The sequence below is a fragment of the Enoplosus armatus genome, chromosome 8 (assembly GCF_043641665.1).
Source record: "Enoplosus armatus isolate fEnoArm2 chromosome 8, fEnoArm2.hap1, whole genome shotgun sequence".
Classification (NCBI taxonomy): Eukaryota; Metazoa; Chordata; class Actinopteri; order Centrarchiformes; family Enoplosidae; genus Enoplosus; species Enoplosus armatus.
In genome coordinates, this window is record NC_092187.1 from 1,897,939 (window position 1) to 1,917,974 (window position 20,036).

The window sequence follows — 20,036 nt, forward strand, 5'->3', positions numbered from 1 at the left end:
ACACGGGGCCGAGCAGGAAATCACACCTGCCGGACTCCAATCCTAACGCAGGTATTTTTAAACCAGTTAAACTAACTTTTTTTTTGCCGTTACATTATGTTAAGGTTGCCCATGTTGATGTTGAATATATTTGGATGCCTTCGCTGTCAACAAACTGTAAATCAACAATAGCTTATAGCTATCTAACACTAGTCTAGTAACACTGCTAGCAATTTATCTGTACCTCACAAGTGCCAGCATGGTTAATAGATGTAAATCTGTGTATCTATTCCTGTCTGCCATCGCGATGATGTGAACGATGGAGCGATGTTATGAGGATGATGGTAAAAGGGATGTGACCGTCACATCCATCAAGCTGTCGCCACTGTAAAAAAAATGGCAGGAATCTAGCAGTGATGTCCGTGGAAAGGAGGTGATGAGAAAAGGCAATTTTTGGAGTTTGTGGATGTGGAGAGGATCGTTATGTCCCGTCTGTTCCAGGTGTTTATGAGTCAGGGTATCTGTGTGATGTAACGGCATTTAATGCGGTGCTGTGTTTGACAATCCAGAGGTCAAAATATAATCTGGTTATCCAAGTGCTGCAGAAATCCGCAGCATATTCAGGTGTCTTAAATCCATAAATCCAGAGGTCCAGGCATCTGAATCGTACTGCTTGAGGTCTGGAGGAAGAAGAGGAGGAGGAGGAGGAGGAGGAGGATGGGAAGATGATGAAGAGGTGAAGGTTACTGTCTACTTATCTGATTATCCATCTTTCTCCCACATGTCCAGATATAGCAGGGCTGGGTTTTTCTTGGGGAAAAGGCGGTTAGTGTGTGTGAAGAGTGTGTATGTGCGTACGAGCGTGTCTCCTCCTCTGCTATGACACCTCGCTGCCAAACACTTCCAGCACCAGCGGGGTGAGCTGCATGCTGTGCTCGGGCTGGAAGGAGAGCGAGCGGTACTGCTTGGAGTGCTCCTCGTTCAGGCTGCGCAGGTCGGCCAGCTTCTGGATCATCTTGGCGTAGAGGAGGCGCCCGCCCGGGTGGTTGACCCGGATGTAGGCCTGCAGCGCCTCCGACAGGCGGTCCTGGAGCTGCTCGATGCGGCCGTGGTCTTGGACACCGGGGCGATCTGCCGTCAAGAGAGTGGAGAGGGTGCAGCGTAGGGAGTATGCGTATGCCCATTGGGAGGGAGGTCACAGAGAAGAGGCAAACGGAGTCAGGGAGGGTGCACAGGGGGAGAGGAGAGGGAGGTTGAGGTGGATGGGTAAGAAAGAGAAAGAAGAACGTCAGTCAGAGCGGTTTGTGGTTTTGTCTTCCAAAAAAAAGAAGTGGGATTGTAATTGTAACCATGCTGTTTACTGATCACACGTCACATGCACTTTACTGCATACTCTATATTGACTGGCTTCAGTAAGAAGTATAAAATATATATATATAAATATATTTATAAAATACAAATAGTATTTACTCTGCCTCAACCTTTCAAACCCATGTATACAATTTTATGGATTCTATCACTCCTTCTCTCATGGGATGAACATGTCTTATCTTTAGCAAATTATAAGGAGCGATACTTTTTATGATTTCTATATTTCTATTTATGGACAACGGACATCGGAGACAGGGGACATTGCTATCACGGGAAAAATTTTGTAAGGTGTGTGTGTGTGTTCCGGTGACTCTGAGATTGACACACACTGCATCAATTGGTTCAAAGGGTTAAAGGGGACAGTCTCACTTCACTTAATTTACTTAAAAAGTTTTGGTACTGAGACAACAGAGCAATGACGTTCCTATAGCCTTGAGATGGAAGGCTACAAAAAAATGTGGACATCACATTTAATTAAAGCTCTGTGGCTCATTGACTCCAAATTGGAACCTTGGAAATGTTTGAGATAGTGAGCGAGTCATCACCTATTGTTGAAGTGGCCTTGCTTGCTTGATGGCCTCATTCAGTGATTATGTTCGCTATGTTTTCGCCTTGTCACTCGAAAAGCTCACAAACATTTCATTTCCGACACGTTGTGCTGTAACTTACATACTTGTCGTTGTGTGTAGTCAGTTAATCTGCTAGCAATCCTCTCTTGGAAAAATGGCTCAGCTGGGAATACACCTACACCACGAACACACAGATGAACGCACGAACACAGGCAGTACCTGGGGAGAGCAGGCAGATGGCCATGAGCAGCACATGTTCCTCCTCGTGCAGGTTGAGTTTCTTCAGACCAACCTGGAACTTCACCAGCGGCTCCAACAGCTCCAGAGTGTGACCCGCTATCGAGGACAACACAGACATATGGTTAGGTGCTGCAGAGTCAGCTACAACTTCTCCGATTAAAGCAGGGAAACATATATTCTTTCCTATCGACTGATGAATCAACACACACTTTACGCAGCAGTGGGCAGACAGAGAGCATTAGTTCCAGCCCTGCATGAGTGTGTGTGTGTGTGTGTTTGTGGCTGTTTTATTGCTTCCATGAAAATACCTGAAGTCAAGACCTCATAGTAATGTGCAAGTGTGCGTAGAGAAGCAGTTTGGGATCCTTCTGAGACACCGTTACGTAAGAAAATCTGTGACCCAGCTGTGTCATCAGCTCTAACAATGAACGCTCTCTCCTTGAGAGAGTGTACTTGTGTGCACAGGGCTTCGCGTCGCGGCCTTCATACGTCCAGAGTATTGGGTACACGAGGAAAAGGAGGAGTCCAAACATTATGTGCGTTTGTACAGATTCAGCAGTTCATTCGTTTCACTGTGGTGCAATGACAGTGAGGTGACAACCAACCCTTGGTAACATCGTTGATGCAGTATTTGAAGTCGGGTCCTCCGCAGCTCCAGGACATATCCTCCAGACTGAACGACTGGTTTGAACGCAGCATGATGATCTCAATGGCACTTGACTTCAGCAGAGCGATCTGGTCTTCTGCCGTCAGCTCTCTGGAACACACAGTCACACATACAAGCGCGTTACTGCACTGTTACTGCAAAACTGTGAGACACACAGTCAGACACAAGCATTATCGGACTAGAGCATGTTCACAGGTCTGATTTAACCTGCAAGGACAGATTCAAGGAAGGTGTCTTTATTTCAGCTTTAACTTCTTTTTGTTCTTTTCAACTTCCGGTACAACAGTTGTCTTTGTACTGCATCAACAACGCATCAAATATTCTCATATTCATTTTATTTAAATTATAGGTACTGCAAAGTCATTACATCTTAGAGCTAAGAATATTAGCTTTTCGCACATATGACTATGTACAAATGGATGATAAGCAACAAGACATTGCAGTACAGGAATGCCAGAGATATATTCGAGGTAGTCTCTCCGCCAGAGAGCACTGACAAGTATATCTTTCAACTGTAAAATGTTTCGCTCAAAATACAGTATATCTTGGCCATCTTCAAAAATAAAAACAATAATAATTTAAGGGATCCTTATCAAAAACATTTGTTTATGTTTCGTGTGTATTGTTAACACCATTTTTTCATACTCTCAAATATCAATACCAGTATCAGCCTTAAAGACCCAGTGTCGGTATGGCTGTAGCAAATGAGCAACTACTAGCAACCTGGACAATCAACAAGTGAGACTGCCAACTTAACAACAGAAAAATTAGAGGAAAAGACAACACAGGTGGTCTGTAAGCTTAATGACAATGAAAATGACTGGAATTTTCTGTCAGATAGACGCCTTTTCACGTGCTCGGATCACGAAAACTTTGCTATGTATAGGAAACTGCAGTACAAAAAGATGTCTCCAACTACTTGAAATCGTTCTGGGCTATCTATAAAGGTAGCTACTGCAAATGTCTGTACCGTGATGTGATATCCACTGGCAGTGTCTGGCAATTTAAGTGGGATGAAAACACATCAATTAAGACAAACCACTCCAGATAAAATATTTAAATGTCCTCACAACATTCTCACACACCACACACACACACACACACACACACACACACACACACACTACTATTCCATCCGTCAACAATACTTAACCACCTACACATATAATTGCGTGCATGTGTGTGTGAGGGAGGCTGATTAGCACAACATGCACAATGAATGTGTTATAAGGTGACTGCAGCAACAGAGTTGTTTAGCCATAAAAGTGCGTACACAAGCACGGTGTACAGCCCCTCCTCAACACTCCACAAACTACATGTAATATTTACTGTGTATATACACACAGTATGTCTCCACACACTGACAGGAACAGGTGTAACTTTAGCAAGATCAAAAACCTTCACCGCTACTGTCATGGAAAAACATTTTCTAGCATTTTCTAACGCACTGAGCAGTTTTTCCAGTTTTTCTTGGAAGAGAATGTGTTGGTATTAAGGTGTGAATTTCCCACTCAAAAGCTGCTGAACGATAAGACACCCTAATATATAAACTGAGAAAGTAATGTGAAACACACATTCCACTGCAAATTCAAAAAAGGTTTCTCAAACCAGGGCTCACGGATACTCTGAGGTTTCAGAGGCCTCATTGGAGTATCCAGGATGAGAAAATGCACCCATGACGCACTGCAACAAGGCCAGCAGTGGGAATAACTGCATGTCAATATGAAGCTATACATCAACAATTATTGTTTCTTTTTCACAACATGCAAACACACACGTATGCATTATGTATACCCACGCGGCAGATACAGTGCGTGTTCTCTATTGTTTTATTACGCGGCCCCTGCGTGTGCATACATTTACCAACTTATCTCCCAGCTCGGCATTGGATTTATAAAGCTACAGCCTGTTCCCAGCGTATTCTTAGAAGAGCTTGTTTGTTTGGGAGTGATAACAGCGTCAACAATGTGCCGCATACATGGAGGCAGTAAATAAAGCTGCTCTGCATGTGGCTGAGGAGCTTGTTCAGGTTGCTGGCCTTTGTATCTGTGCGCGCTACTGGCTGGATGCTGCAGAATGTTACCAGTCAACGAACTGTTACCAGAACTCAGATAACTGCAGTAATAAAGTTTCATTTTAAACACCAGAAAGTTATTACTTCTATTGCGTGTCACTATCAGAGCCCTTTTGAGCCAATCAAAGGTGCTGCAGGTACAGGTCAGCTTCAGCAGTCTGCTGTGTCTCTACTTTCAGTATTACACTCCCAGTCACAGCAGATCAATTCATTTCATTAGGGCTGAAACTTGTTCTTTATTGATTATTATATTATTATCAATATTTTCTTGATTATATGTTCTTATTATTATGTATATTCTTCTGTCTATAAAGAAAATAGTGGGGAAAAAATTTATCATTAAATTAGATCAAATCAGTCATTAATGGTTGCATTAAGAACCATGCAAATACCAGCAAAACTGACATTGTGTGATTTATTGCTGTTGTCAAATTCAAACTCGGAATCAAGGTCCACCAACAGTAGTTTTTGGAAACCAGCGTGAGTAACTGTGCCAGACAGCAGCGCGTTCTGCTACCTCAAAATCCAGTCCTCCCTCTTCACCACGCTCAAACATCGCAGTGCATTTAGTTTGTACCTGAAGCCTGGGATCATCTTGGCGAAGCCTATGACCTTCTGGATGCTGTAGGAGACCAAATCAGCCAGGTGGGGCAGCATGGAGAGCTTTGTGTCCTCCTCGCTGGAGTCTGGACTGCTAGCGCCGTCCTGGTACATCATTAACAGGCTGCTGAAGTTCATCTTGGTGTCCACTGACTCTGTTTGAGGATGGGATTAGGAGACAAGATGAGTACAGAGGAAAAGAGCAAGGAGCAGGGAGGGGCAGACTGGGGGAAGTGATTAAAAGGAAGCACGTTGAACGCGCAGAAATAGCATAGAGGCAGCTACAGAGCCAGAGAGGTTAAACAAGGTAAGGGAGCAGGCGAGTTCACAGTGGCGTCACAGAGGGGGAAACCACAACCTTTCAAACTGAACACAGCTAGTTCAGTTCTTTATTATCATTCACATTAGCTTCTACCACGGTGACTTTTCTTCCTTGGGTTGACTAACAGCTGTAATGAAGCTGTCCTTTTGAAGCTGAAATGAGCAATTTAAAAGGAAGTACGAAAAGCAATTTAAAAGCCTCTGTCTCGGTAACCGCAGACCCATTCAGACTTTTAAATACCTGTGAATATGCTGTTGTATGCACATTAAACAACATAAAATGAGAACAAAAACATTTTCCTATTTTCCAAATTGCACTAATCAATCCGCATCCTGGCATTTTAGTTGGATATCTGAGTCTTACTGCGAACTATTTAACCGAAACCAAGAGCAGGAACAACCAAGAACAGTACTTTAATACACAAAGGTCTTAGCGATATGAAACACAACTGAGCGTAACAAGTATGCATACATGTGCCTGTGTGGAGCCTTGCTGAGTGGAAGAGTAGTGGTACCTCAGCTAGATGTTGAATGGGCTTTCATTGGCACAATAAAAAACACAGTGTGAGAGCAGAGGCAGGCAGTGGGCTCAGAGTTACTGCTTACGTTTATTTGTACATTTTTTTTTTTTTTTTTTTATCACGACTGTGCCCTTGGTAAAGTTAACCCTGAAGCATGAAAGCAAACAAGGACAGGAGGAGAAGGACTCTTTGTGCATCTCACCAGGTGAGTGGTTGAATGAGTCAGAGGAGGCATCAGACAGAGAGTGAAGGGAGGCGGCTCTGCTGGCACTGCGTGTTACTGGGCCTTCGCGCACTGGTGGCTGCGGATACACACAGAGGAACACAAGTATCAACATCCTCACCGTAGTACATTCACAGTTCGGTCCTCCTCTTGGGCGCAACCTGGAATCAAGTCCTGCAAAAGTACAAATCTTCACCACACACCAGGAGCCTGTTACACAAAGCAGGGTCACCAAGTTACGTGGATCACTCCGCAGAGTTGTGCTTTTTGCTTGCTCCTCAGTTGTCCAGCTAACTCAGTGATCCTGCTTTGTGAAACGGGCTCTTAGCTTACAGTTTTGGGGGGCAACGTGAGACCAAAAATAAATGAAGTTCTGTGATCCTAAAGTGAGTTAAAGTGCTTATTCTTAAGTTTACACAAAGATCAACATTAAGAGTTCTCTAAAAAATCTATGACATTGTGCATCCACTTTATTTATCTTAAAGGAAACTATTGTTAATCATTTGCAAAGCACAAAGTCATTTTTTTTTTTTTTTGTTAGACTAAACAGAACTGCAGCCAAGTTTCTGCATGTTTTATTCTTGGGATTCACTGAGCACTTCATCTTCTAAGGTTCACACTCAGTTTAAAGTGACACCCACAACTCAATATCTGTAAAACCCAACTGGAATGTGGTTGTGGCTGTCTGCACAGTGTGTGCTAGAATCACACTAATAAATCACGGACACAGGAAGACATGGTTTTTAGACTTTCTCAGACGTTTCCATCCAATCTGTATCCTCCATCTCATTTACTCTGGACGACCCAGTTGTTGTGGTCCGCGGAGAGAATGCTTCTATCAAGTATCAAGTTCATGACGCAGAGGAAGAAAATACGACAAAGCTGTCAAGATAACCGCCTTTGGTGACTCGTGTTACGGGTGTCAAGTAAATTGAAAACACACACGGGCGACGGTAGCTTGACGTGTTGGTCTGAAGTAAATATGACTGCGGTTACAGACATTATTTACAGCTATCTCGAGATCACAGGCTGCTTCTCTCTCTCTCTCTCTCACCCTCCTTCACAGGCGTTGCACTCTTGCAGTCTCTCTCTCTCTCTCTCTCTCTCGTGGCGTGTCCACACAGGAGGCGTTTCAGCAGTGTTTTTCAAGTCGTCCGTCTCACGCGTGTTGGTGTTGATGGCAACTGATTGGCTCCTGTTTTAATCAGGACTGCTGCCGACGCAGCCATGTAACAGCTTGTGCTTTACCTGTGCTACACTAGCATGAATGCGAACAGCGATCGCGTGTGACCTACGCCAAATACTGTACCTGAACACATCCTGTGTTTACACAGACAGAGCACTGTTCTTTAGCGTTTTATCCTTCAAATAATTTAGTTTTTATGGTGCTGGCTGCTCGTCAAGTATACTGTGCTGTATGGAACTTGTGTTGATAAAAAAAAATGTTGTTTCTGTATTAATTTTTGATAGTTTTGACTGGAAAATGTAATATTATGGCCGGACACCCTGTCTCAGGGAAGCCTCCCTTCTGTGGCATGACATCATGGCCAGCTCCACCCTTATTCATGGTGGGGAACAAAGTGATTTTGGCTGCACCAATGATAATGTGAGTGTGGTTTTGGTAAAGGAAGAAACTAACCCTGAAGCGGGAGAAGTCAGAATAGGAGGCATCGTAGGTCTTGTGGTGAGCCTCCACCAGGGAGGAGATGATCCGGGCCTGCTCCTCATTCAGCCGTGGCCTCATCGCCTCCCGGGCTGCCTCCTCCTCTTTCCTCTTCAATATCATTTCCTTCTTCCTCTGAACCTCCTCGTCCGTCAGGATGACTGCAATAGAGGACACATTAAAGTACTTACACATTCACAAATACTGATGTCAAAGCTGCCCAAAGAAAGAATGAATAAAACAAACGGGCCAAATAATCACATGACCACATGCCTTAAAATGTTCCTACATCATAAATGAAATTCCTGATATCACTCGCTGGCATTCATGGCTGCATTTTGGAATGAGAATTCTTATTTGTTTGAATCCATCAAAAAAAAAAAAGAACCAAAAGAAAGGAAGTTGCAAACGAGTCTTGGATTTCATCCAGATGTAACTCCATTAACACCCACAGTATCACTAGGTTGTAACTGATCTGGTCTCCTCTCACTGCGTCTACTCGGGTGAAAGTTAACACATGCAAATGTGGAGTGGAGAGACTCTCTTTAAACTATCTGCATTACAAAGTTGTTACGCACGCGGTCAGAACTCAAGAATCACACTGGAGTTTGTGTGTTGGCAAGTTATGACCGCAGTAAATCAAAGACTGGTGACAAGGCTTTTGTATTGAAGCGGGTAACAATTCCTCCCTAAGATCCAATGAAAATATTAACATGTTCGCTTCAAATCCCTTAAACCATTTGTAGTGTCTCAGGCTGATATCGTGTTACAAGTTTCTGCTCTCTTCAAGGCATTTGTAATAGTTTCATTTCAATTGTAAGCAGAAAACAAGGCATGGATTTTACAGGAGGTTATTTCCAAATTTTAGGGTTGTTGGGTTTTTTATTAATTTTGGTATTTATCTTAATTGATCCAGGTACCTGGTACATTTTGTTAATTTAAGGGTTGGGATTTAACGGGTTTAAAGGGTTGTTTTTTTTCTCCGTAATTATGGGTTATGTGATGACTTTAAAGAAAAAAAGGAAACCAGGGAAATTAAGTTATGACCCACACTGATACATTTTCAAAAGCAGTGTCGTTACGTGTTTGCTCTCTCACAGCATGTTAGGAGAGATGACCACGTCCCAAAATACTGTCTGAACTGGCTACGACAACGGGAATAATGAGTTACGTTTTAGGATGGATTGTGGCTTAAAGAGCGAGACGTGGGGGGGAAAAAGTGCTACTTGTCAGCAGTAAAACAAAGTTTTTCTTTCAGAACTAGATGAGGGAGGGAGCCGTAATGTAAGCTCCAAATATTTCCATCCCAGGTTACATGAACCATACATCTCCTCAGTTTGGCACGCAGAAAAGACCTGCCATGTCTGCTGCCTTTTCATACGGCTGATGCAGCGGGTGTTGGATGTTTAAGTGCCTTCTGCCTTATTCATGCTGCAGGAGCAGAGACTGCAGCCGGAGTGGCACAGTGGTGCAGAATGGATTAGACACACTGTTTATAGTGACTCTTAGTTTGACAAGATGAGAGGATCCTTTGGGAATTTCCTGGGTTTGCATGCCACTTCCACATGTCTTGGAGCATCACATTACTTTGCAATCTTACATTCACAACACTCATTATTTAGTACGGATCGCAACAGATTTACATCTATTGGATTTAAAACATAATGCACTCAGAGACACAAATATTGTGTATTTAAGTGTTTTTATATTTTTTGTAAGAGGCCGCTTTGCTGAAATGCTGCGCCACTCCTGCCAAAAATCTGACCCCTTTGGCTATAATAAAACATATTTCGAGAGAAGTCAGAGCTGTAATAAAATATATTTCGTCCTTGTAATGTTTTAAACCAACTTCCAGACAAACAATGCTAAAAAGGAAGGCCTACATTTTCAGCTAACCTCACTGGCGTTGTCAACTTTCCCTGAAGCGGCCTCACAGTATCGCCGATCACTGCCTTCACATTAAGATGCAGGAGGTGCTGAATTAATGTCAACTCCTCCTGTAGCTTTACGCATCAACGTTAGCTCATTGCAGCAAATAATGGAACAGAACAAGGGCAGAACTGAAAACACTGGCATCCCTGCTGTGCCAGGCGGAGATAAATAAGGTAATATTATGCACGGAGTACAAAAAGTACCCATGAGTGGGTGAATATAGCGGAAACACAGTTAGTCACATTAGCTACAGCACATCAGTCTATTGGCTTTCTAAAATGTGAATTTTAACTCACAGTGCAGAGCGAGTCACTGGAGGAGGGATTTCTGTGGCTGGCACCTCAGAGCCCTCTGAGATCCACGCAGCTGCCCTCGCTCCAACTGCTCCAGTTTAAACCTCTGATGCGATGCACTTGGCCATCGTACCATCGGATTCTGTGCACTATTTTTGATTTAGCTTAGCATGAGCAATACACGCTACTCCTGCAGTAAATGATGTTTCTTCTCAGACAGACTGAATGACCTGATACCTGGATGTGAGTTGAATGTGAGTGGCCACTGACGGTGTGACACGGGAAACCTGCTGGGCCTGAAGAGATTTTAGGAAATGAAAAGCAGGCGGCTCAAATGTCCAGTGGGTGGATGTGACATCTGTGATGAGGTGGTCTGAAAAAATCCCTCTGTGTTACATTTCTTACTGGACTTCTGTAAACAGAGCTGGCTTGTTACTTTCATTGTTTTCATAGAGTTAAAAGATTATACATGTCAAGTACAAACCATTACAAATGCTCATTATAAAATAACTGAACTAACACACCCATATACAGTGCATATATGCACATAACTGCTATATATTTAACTTTGTCATACTCTATCCAGGTATGGTGTCGTCTACTGTACGTTTTAGAACATGATGTTTCTGTTGAGCCCAGAGAAAGAAGCAGGAAGACTGTTATGTCATCAGTGTTTGAATGCCGACAATAAGAAGACATTTACGAGCCTCTCAGAACACACAGGAAACTGTACAGAGCAAACATTTACCACTGTACCAAAAAAACACACATTTCATATTTCGATCGTGATATCTAGCAAGGTAACTGCACATGGTAAAGAAAGAAACAGCCCTAGCCACAGAATATAGAAACGCTGTTCAACAACATGACAGAAAATGCACTTCTTCAGTGGTGTTTCATAGTTACTATTCTTGTCATGAAGCTGTGAGGCCTGGCTCTGTGGGACACTGTAGTGACCCCTGAATGCCTCGGCCTATATTATCCTTTTGCCACAGTGGCCGATTACCTACGAAGCGCTCAACTGTGCAGACAGACAGACAGCATGACTGCCAGACAGACTGTGGCCGCCAAAAAGAGACCGGCCCAGAGCCATGAGGTCTCAACACGCGCTGATACAACGGCAGGTCAGACCATCTGGCAGCTGCAGAGAAACTGTCTCACTATTGATACTGACATTAAATCTAGCTTCATCGCGTTATGCTATTTGTTTAGGTTTGCAGTCATGGCATGTACTGGTTCTTAAGAGGCTGAATGTGGGATAAAGTTGTCTTATTCCTAATAAGCTGTAGTAACGTCCTCGAAATGAGCATTTAACTGGTTAAACTGGTCTTAATGACATTTCTCAATATGTTATCTGTTACCGATTCCTTAAATGTCGATATAATATGTTGTCATGTGGCAAGCTTCAACTTTTAGCCTCTACAATGGTAAGTACATACTTGGATCAAAGGAATAAATACACTAAATAAATACATACTTTACAGTAACTGCTAATTTAAGGGACCAATGAGTTGGCATGGATGACTCTAAATTAAATAGTGCTCAGATCATGCACTTTATACTAAATACTGGTTGTTTTCCTGGAAGCTGTAAACAACTATATTTGAAGTGGATTTTCAGTGATTGCACCCTGGATTGCAACCACAAAAGCTGTGTTACATAACCGCCTAATGTGGTGATGCAGGCAACAACAACAACAACAACTGTTTGGCTGCACAGGCATAAAAAGGCAACTGGATGAATCTGACTGCTTAGCAAACCAAAGGATTTACTTGGCTTTCATCTCTTTTAACCCACCCTCATTAATTAGCCTTTGGCCGCGCTCCAATGTCCATCCAGTCCCAAGCCAGGAGCGGGCTGCCCATAACCACTCCTTGTGGTGAGGACATCCAAGTATGCAGCATGAATAGGCACAGTTTGGTCAAAGTTTGGCAAAGGCCGTCAAAGCAGCTATTCTAAGGCATGGACATGATTGAACCAGTCAGCCTCCAGCCGAGTTTGAGCCCTGGATGGCATCATTAAGGCAGGAGTCCACAAAAAACAACAGACCATCAAAGGAACATCTTGACCACCCCACACTGTTTGGCAGACTCACGGCAGTTTACCAAAAGAAAGTTTGCTGTTTGGAAAGCGATTGATTGGATGTGGTGATGTGGTGCCCTGCATGGCAGAGAGGCACAAAGTAGGACAGACAGAAAGAAAGGCAAACCGTAAGGTAAAAAAAAAAAAAAAAGAAAAGAAGAGTTTGGCCAACACCAGTAATGCCAGAGACACTCACAAAGAAGGAAAGGGAGGCCAGAGGTTCACAGCGGGCTTACTCATTAACCAGCCGACCGACCAGTTAAACACAATGGAGGCTGCTAACACTCAGATTTGGTGTGATATATGTCAAGCTGGATTTGGTATGTGGCCAATATTCCTGCCGCCCTGGGCCTGTGATGTTCAAGAGGTAAATTCAGGTCAGTCAGGCGTCAGGGTGCCCACACATGCTGAGTGTGACGCAAAAGGGCTTATCAATAGATCACAATGGAAGTGTGCGTGGTGGCAGGACGGCAAGGGCTGTGAACGCATTAGGTGGCACTTGATTGCGTCCACTCAGCAATTTTAACATGCATATCATGCAAATCTATTTGGACGGAAATGCTTTGATAAGATAAGCCAAATACATTAGCCTTTGTTTTTTGCATTATATATATAAATGCATATACACCTCCATTTGATGTGTTTTTGGTCTATCCAACTATAAATTGAGCACTTATGGTAATGCAGGTGTAAAGGTTGTCAAAGAGACAGAATACAAAAGACCCAGAGAGAGGATGAAGAATATGAATTAGGGAGGCAAAGAGAGGGCAGCACCGCAGGAGGAGCTTTGCCACTGAAAGACACAGAGGGCGGGAATTCAATCATCTGAAGGCTAACACATTTCACAAACTCTCCTGCGATTCTAATCCTGTTACAAACGCACGCCCGCGCAAACAGACAAAGACAGCAAGCATGCAAATACGTACACTCACACACACACACACACACACACACAAGCGGGGAGGTCTTCCTGGCATCTCTCTAACCTCTGTCAAACGAGGACAGCATAGGGGTGTTTACTACGAACTCAGTTGGCACAGCTCACAGAGGGCACACACACACACACACACACACACACAGCTCTAAACTGAAAGCTTAGACAAAGACCAAGAGGATAGCATAAAGGCAGACAAGCACAAACTGAGGGGTAACTGAATTGTAATTAATCCTCAAAGACGCGTTCATGAGCATAATATACTATCTTCCATTGAAAATGTTATACCGGGAAAACAACGCACGAACACATCCAAAAACCTACTCCTAATGCAATAGATGTTTTATCCACTTCACTTTTGTTAGTTTGAAGCCACAAAAAAAGTCATTTTAAAAAGTTGTCCTGAGAAAAATGTATTTAGTACAGTTATTAGTGTACTCAGTATCTTGCGTATGCTGAGGCAATTTCACAATTTCTTTGCACCAGTTTCCCCACTCTGTATCAGTCCCCTTTTTCTGTATTTTCCAGTTCATACAGTTTGTCTGTTTTACAGCTTTGCTTTGCTTTACATTCTCAATTAGTTTTCCAAGTACACATGTTGGTGGACAGAAGGGAATATGCGCATTTATCATCAATCTTACATCAGGACAAAGCCCTGTTAAGTGCATGAGTGTCATGCCAATAGACTTGATTCATTTTCTCTTTTACTGAAATTAAAACTCATTTGCAGCGCATAAGCTGAAGCTGAGTGGCATGTGGGATATATATGACTACATAAATGAGCAGAAAAGCACAGAAGTATGTGTGCTTAGCTGCCTGCTTCTTGTTGTGCAAGACTTAATAAATGTAACCAGTGGATCTGTGGTGCATAATACAATTTGGGCAACGCATGTCCCTCCAATCTCAGACTGCAGATGAACACATACATGCTGTTTCAGACTACGGTGATGGGAATTAATTTGATAAGAGTTATGAGTTAATAATTTTAATGTCAAGTACTAATTGCTAGCGTATGATCCTGCGTTCTTTTCAGAGCCGCCCTGGAGTGATTCTGCCTTTGCAATTACAGCTGGCATTAATGCAACGCGGTTTATTATCGCAGAGGGTCAGGTTTTGTACAGGTGATAAAAAAAAACACAAGCAGAGCAGCTGGAATACTCTGCAGTTAGTACAGTGGACCCCCTCTTCCCCATGAACCTGTATACAAGAAACAAAGAGGCCACTTTATACTGATAAGTCTCTCTCTCTCTCTCCTCCCGCTCGCTCTGCTCTCATCTTTTCTCAATGAAATACAGACACTCCAGTGTCATGTGGCTATTTGTGGTCAACACGGTGGTTATCATCAGTCTGAACCCTGCCCCGCATCATCTCTGTTTCTCACACACATACACACACACACACAGAGTCTGTTTGTGAATGAAATGTGGGCCAGACCATTGTGTGTCTTTTTGAAGAAAGAGAGCCTTTGTTGAACAGGACTTTAACCCCCCCTGGCTTCCTTCCTTCCTTCCTTCCCTTATTCTCATTCTCCTCTTGTCATCTACTGCTTGTCATGGTTATGCTGATGATCTGCTGTTTGGTGCTACATCCTATTGGTGGGTTAGTTTGCTGAAATGTAATTCAATTTTGTTCATACGGCTCCAAAGCATGACAGAAGTTAGCTCGGGGCACTTCACATATGGAGCAGGTCTAGATCGCACTCTTTGTAATATTATTTACAGAGACCCGACAGTTCCCACCATGAGCAGGCACTGGGCAACAGTGGCGAGGAAAAACTTCCTTTTAACAGGCAGAAACCTTGAGCACAACCAGGCTCTGGGTGGGCGGTCATCTCCATCGGAGTGGGAAAGAAAGCCAGAGGGGGGGGAGAGAGAGAGAGAGAGAGAGAGAGAGAGAGAGAAAATTCAAGTGCACACTGGCTTGCAACCCTGCTATTCACATTCAAATATGTGGGATGCAGGACTGGTGACGTAGAAACTACTGCATACTGTGATCATTTGTCAACAAGCAGAATGACGATACCCCTCTATGACAGCCATTATGAATCAGCTGTGACAAGGTGTCATTTCGTGTTAACATGATGATGAGGTGACGTCTCATTCTCCCTCCTACTTGTGTCACACTGTATGCATAACCGACACGGTTAACAGCACAACTGCCGCTCAAACATACAGCACAATGCGATTTCAATCCAGTTCAGATAAATACACTACACTTTGATTAACACGATCTAAACTGCAGCGACGATGGAAACCCCATCTGGTAGGATAAAAGCAGGATTAAATGCACTCATTATTATTTGCAGCTACTATTTGACCCAAGCCCGAGTTTGCCATATGGTACAGCCTGCCTTATGCATATCCACTGTTGCCTGTTTCCTTGTTGCAAATCAGATCAATTTACACTCTCCCATTGATTCTATTGGTTGCTTTTCTTCATGAATGTCTTTAAATATTAGATTAAATGCTACGTAAGCAGGAAACCAGTTTACTGCTTGCACCAGCCAACAAGACACTAATCTCCAGAGGCAGTAGGTACATCTAAAAATGACTGAGCTTGCACTTATTGGGCTTTTCTGTTCTCACAAAGAGCATTAGAAAGCAAATATAATATAATCAATGCATTTTGGATATATCATTTGTATTATTGGATTGTAATAATAGTGTAATATGATGGTGATAGCATGATAAAGAGCATCAATAAAACAATAACAGTATAAAATAATGACTGAAAATAAAATGATATTGCTTGCAACACAGAACAGAGTCATGAGGTTTTATTTTGGGTTGATGTTTATGGGTTGATTTTGAATATTGCACTCTTAAATACTAGATTGTAGCGGCAGATTTTTATTTTTATTTTTACTATCCTAATTGGAAGCTGGCATGACAAATAATGGAAACAAGAAAAGCTATTAGGTGAGCCAGACACAACACACTCATTAAACGCCGCTCTAACGTCAGCTACAGATCTCTGTGGACTGTAGACTGCCCTCTTCTAACTGCATTTATGTGGAATGGAAGCTGCTCAATGTGTTTAAATATGGCACTGGCTAAAATACCGTCTGGCCAAGTGCAAAAAACAAACAAACAAACAAAAAGCGAACTGTATTTCATGTAGAAATGACTAGGGTGTCCAAGTAAAGCGCTGATCCTGAAGCAGCATTAGAAGCAGCTGCTCTACTTCAGATGCCCAAATGAATATTACATCAAAGGAATGTTGAGAAGAGGCAAAGATGTTACAGCCTGCCTTAATATCACCTCAGCATCAACCTTCAGGAATCTTACCTACCGTATCATGACATTATCACGTCTTATCTATTCTTTAAATCTAAAGTTTATTTCAACAAATTAAAAAAAACCTGTCTGTCGAGTATGATGTGAGTTTAAATAATTTGTTGTTTCAATCATTTTCTCAAATCATGTGATGCGGCCTAGATGGCACTGGATCTGTCGGTTGCCTATATCGTAGTACATTTGGAAAGGCTTTGAGAACTAAATACGGTGCAAAACAACACATGAGACTATCATTAAGGGAAATATATTATCACGTTACAAGTTATGCACTATTGTTGACTTTTTTATTTGTATCATTATTTTATCTTTTTTCTCTTTTATTTCATACTTGCAAAGCTACATTTCTTAATTCAACAATTAAGTTCTTTCTGAGTGAAATTTAATGTTATTTTGAGTCTCTCAATGTGACTCAGTGACTAAAATTTCTTAGTCTGAAGAATAATGTTTTTCTTTTATCATTCTCTGATGTAGCTATTATTTTCTTTTTTTTGTTACATGAACTGGTATGACTTGTTTGTACATTATTTTAACTAAATAATAACAATAATAATAATAATAATAAAGTCCTGGATCTGTATTGTTACTTGCCTCAAGAAAACTGTAAGGAGATGATTGGAATTGAATGAATCTCATCAGACCAGGTTCTAGCTAATTCTGTGTGTCTGAACACAACTCATTACAATATAAGATCAATATAAGATATTACAATACCAGAACTCAGGGCGATCATGAAAAATGTAAAATGATCATGTAAAATATTTGCAGCTGAACTTTTATTTCCATCTCAATCTTCAACAAATCAGCAGCATTGCTCGAAGGTCAGGAGGTCAGGAAAAGTCAACTCACACTCTTTCATCATGCCGATGTCGATGCAGCGCTTGAGGCGGCAGGCCTGGCAGTGACGCCGGTTGTCCTTGGTGATGGTGCAGCTCCCGTTGAATGGACAGGTGAAGGAGGCTTTGCGCTTCATACTGCGCCTGTAGGATTCAATGAGTCATTAGAATCGTTTATTTACAAATATTGGTGACTTTATGCTTCATGCTGAAGGGATATAATAAGTAATGCAATTGTTATAACTCACACATGTATACTATTTCTCAACCAATATTATATATACTGTACCATAACCTATTCATTCTAAAAAAATCACAGTTTTGTCTTTGGCATCTTTATTCTTTTCCCTTCTTTACTTCATTACTGAATCTATCTGGAATCCTTGATAAATGAAAAAGGTACGCGTGTGTCCGTTTGTCTAAGTGAGAGAGCAAGCGAGAAAGAGTGGGGGAAAGGGAAAGTAACAGAGGGATTACGGACTCCACTGAATAATGTATATTGTTCTGAAAACATTGCATGCATCTTCATGCAGCCAGACAGAAAAACACATGCTGTACCCTAACATCAAACGTCAGGCTGTCAAACACGCACACTCCAGCCAGTGCACTAAAAAAAGTACATCAATTCATTCAAGTATTTCAGGAAGGACTATTGGTCACCATTCATTTCATAAGTTATGTATTACTGATTGAATTGTATGTGAAACGGAAAGACCAGTAAAAACGATCAGCCGTATTCTAACAGACAAATTGAATGCCTTGTCAGTGCTACCTTAAAATAAAAATAAGCATCATGTCTGAACCTTAATATAGGGAACATTTAACTATTTATAACTGAACGTAACTGATGAAAAATCACCTCCTCCACATGGAAAGGCTGCCAATAACGCATCACATTCAACGGAGACATACACTTTCTATATAATCCCCATCATCCACACACACAAAGAAAAACAGATGTCATGAACACGCGCACATCAGCTCAGGGACAACACCCACCTGAAGAATCCCTTGCAGCCTTCGCACGTCATGGCGTTAAAGTGGAAGCCGGTGGCCTTGTCGCCGCACACGCCGCAGATCCGCGGGGCGTTGCGGTCGAACTCGTCCGATCCGACCACCGACGTCGTCACCGTCATGGGCTCCATCACTGTCGAGAAGAGCAAAAAGAGAGAAGATTAACACAGACAAAAAAAAAAAAAAAGATATAAAAGTGAGGAATGTGTACTGTCTGCGCACATCCGTGAATTTCACCGACCATGAACAAAGCTTAAAATCAGTTTGGTTCCCCTGCTCGTGTGTTGTGTGGGAGTGTTTGAGTGTGTGCTTGATGGGGAGGTGTGTTTTTTCCTCTTCTTATACAAACAGGTGTCGGGCTATTAGCATATTTAGCAAGAGGCATTGACAGCCGCACTCTGCATCTCGCAGCTATTGGTTGAATGACTCAGCAGACACACACACACACACACACACACACACACGCATACCAAATACACAAAATATCAAGAATCCTGAAATTACAACGTTAATTGGAAAGACAATTAATGACAGAAAGAGGGTCATTTGCTCAAAGGCTAAGAAATGACCGATACGTTTAAAACTGCCAAGATGAAATATCTTCTACAGCGCTCGTCTTCCCACACACACACACACACACCATCTGGCCCTTATGAAATAAACAGCAGTAGAGTAACACACACCGACGGGCCAAACTGATCCATATCAATCTGTACAGAACTACCCTCTGTTTGAAGTCCGATAGAAGAGATGAGAATACTTCAGGAAGTCAAAAAGGAGAGGAGAGAAATGATGTTGGATCAAAGGATCACTGTTTATAGTCGTGTGATCAGTGGGTTCAAGTGTTCGCCTGTGCAGGACGTATAATATGTGTCACACGGGACTGACAAACGCACTCTGGCTGGGTCTTCAATTATATCTTAATGCATATGCTGATGTGACCTTATGAATATGTTCCGGCTGAACTGACCAAACTGCACAAACCCTTTGCAAGAAAAGAACTTAGAGAGAAACACACACACACACACACACAAATATGTTGATCAAGTAGTTTTAGTGGTGGAGAGAGAGGGTTATGATACGCAACATGTTTTCAATACTTTTTAGTATTTTTGACTGAATAAAGCTAATGAGGGAGCATAAGACAAAGGTGAACAGGTACTTAATTAGATTTGGTACTTAATTAACAGGATGTAGAGTGAATTGTGTTTGGCAATGCACATTAAATTATATTATTACTATTGTGTCTTAACACTATATTACATTTTACTACCTTTAATATTCATTTAAAGGCACCATAAAGTGGTTTCTTTACTTCCCTAATATGATGGGCGAGAGTAACTGTGGTTGTTTGGATAGGAGGGCCAGAAGGATCACTTTAAAATGAGTGACGGCTTGGTTTGCTTTTATTGGTGGTTACAATT

The 20,036-nt window shown here is 42.1% G+C and overlaps 1 protein-coding gene across 2 annotated transcripts; it reads right to left on the reverse strand.

Moving 5' to 3' along the window:
- Positions 1-856: 856 nt before the first annotated feature.
- LOC139288801 (vitamin D3 receptor A) lies at positions 857-18,743 on the reverse strand. Of its 2 annotated transcripts, none has more exons than XM_070910218.1 (8): positions 18,598-18,743; positions 17,612-17,742; positions 8,205-8,389; positions 6,545-6,644; positions 5,478-5,655; positions 2,765-2,916; positions 2,139-2,255; positions 857-1,110 (listed from the first exon to the last, which is right to left on the reverse strand). In XM_070910218.1, the coding sequence occupies exons 1-8, from the start codon at positions 18,741-18,743 to the stop codon at positions 857-859; spliced, it is 1,263 nt and encodes a 420-aa protein (XP_070766319.1). The 2 variants fall into 2 exon arrangements, with proteins under 2 accessions (XP_070766319.1, XP_070766320.1); XM_070910219.1 differs by having other exon boundaries at positions 5,478-5,594; positions 6,505-6,644.
- Positions 18,744-20,036: the final 1,293 nt, after the last annotated feature.